Source organism: Elephantulus edwardii, unplaced genomic scaffold (assembly GCF_000299155.1).
Source record: "Elephantulus edwardii isolate Elephantulus edwardi_28Jun2011 unplaced genomic scaffold, EleEdw1.0 scaffold00149, whole genome shotgun sequence".
NCBI classification, from domain to species: Eukaryota; Metazoa; Chordata; class Mammalia; order Macroscelidea; family Macroscelididae; genus Elephantulus; species Elephantulus edwardii.
Genome location: NW_006399899.1, coordinates 3,226,973 through 3,228,133, shown reverse-complemented (window position 1 = coordinate 3,228,133; position 1,161 = coordinate 3,226,973). Strand labels below are relative to the sequence as shown.

The window sequence follows — 1,161 nt, the reverse complement described above, 5'->3', positions numbered from 1 at the left end:
TTTTTTGGGATAGGAACAAATATCGATCTCTTCCAGTCAGTTGGCCAAGTGGTTGTTCTCCAGATTTCTTGGCACAACTTGGTGAGCATGTCCATGGCAGCATCCATTTAATTTAGCTAGCTTCCATTAATATTTTTCTTTCATAAAGCTCAGTTTTAATAGGCAAAAGGTTCAAATATATGAAATAAGACATACTTTCTAGAGCCCAGAAAAACTTTTTTTAAGAGGATGCTAGGGGTGGAAGGGAACAAAAGAAATCATGTACACAATTTGGGGAAAACATTACACAGAGAAGATCCTAAAGAGCCAAGCACACCACTGTACCTGTGCTGTTCCATCATAGGATGCAGATACCAGCCTTCCATCATGATGTGGACTCCAAGCCAGGCTGGTAATCTTGGCTGTGTGCCCTGAGAGGGTGCGGTAGGGTTCTGTAATGGTTACTGGAGATTCCGGATTGCTCTCTAGAAGGCAAAGGCAGGATGTCACTACTACCAGTAAGCTTAGAATTAGAGGTTAATACATAATAATGCAAACAGGGCTAAAGCAAACATTTTAAAATTTGCTTTCCATGTAATTTTTTTAGCAGGCAATTTTGTCCAGTGATAAGTGTTAGCATACCATAGACACATGGTAAACAAAAAATGCTATCAAGTGACGTGATACCAAGAAGGATATATCATTGAGATTGTTCTCTGAAGTAAGCACACAGAAATAAAAACTTTTATACTGATTTATACAGACATGTACATAACATATATTTAAAATCTGGAGTTAGAAGGTAGCACATTAGTAACATTAGTTATAACTAATAAATGAGTCGATAGGGAATTTTTATTCTGTAAGTCAAAATACTTTTCACCTTCTAAGTAACTTTAAGAAAAGATTAATGCATTATTACTTTTAAAAACAGAAAATCATAACAGCCTTACTTTAATGCTAAAAATAAATACTGGAGTAGAAAGAGCAGAAAATCATAAACAGCATTTACTTTAATGCTTAAAATAAATAAACACTGGAGTGGAAACTGGCCCAATATACTCTTTGGTATGAAAGAAATAAAATTTTCCTACTGCCAAAGGGGCCCTTTAGAGTAGTGAGAGAAGATCTTCACCCTGAAACCCACAGCGTCCCTTTTCAGCAGGAAGTAGCTAAGAGAAT

The 1,161-nt window shown here is 36.1% G+C and overlaps 1 protein-coding gene across 1 annotated transcript in view; it reads right to left on the bottom strand.

Annotated features, from left to right (window-relative positions):
* Nucleotides 1-1,161, bottom strand: part of GEMIN5 (gem (nuclear organelle) associated protein 5) — a 59,772-nt gene that overhangs the window by 23,556 nt on the left and 35,055 nt on the right. Inside the window, exon 14 of the mRNA XM_006894746.1 lies at nt 325-464. Coding sequence (XP_006894808.1) covers nt 325-464 — 140 coding nt within the window. The remainder of the gene's footprint in view (nt 1-324; nt 465-1,161) is intronic.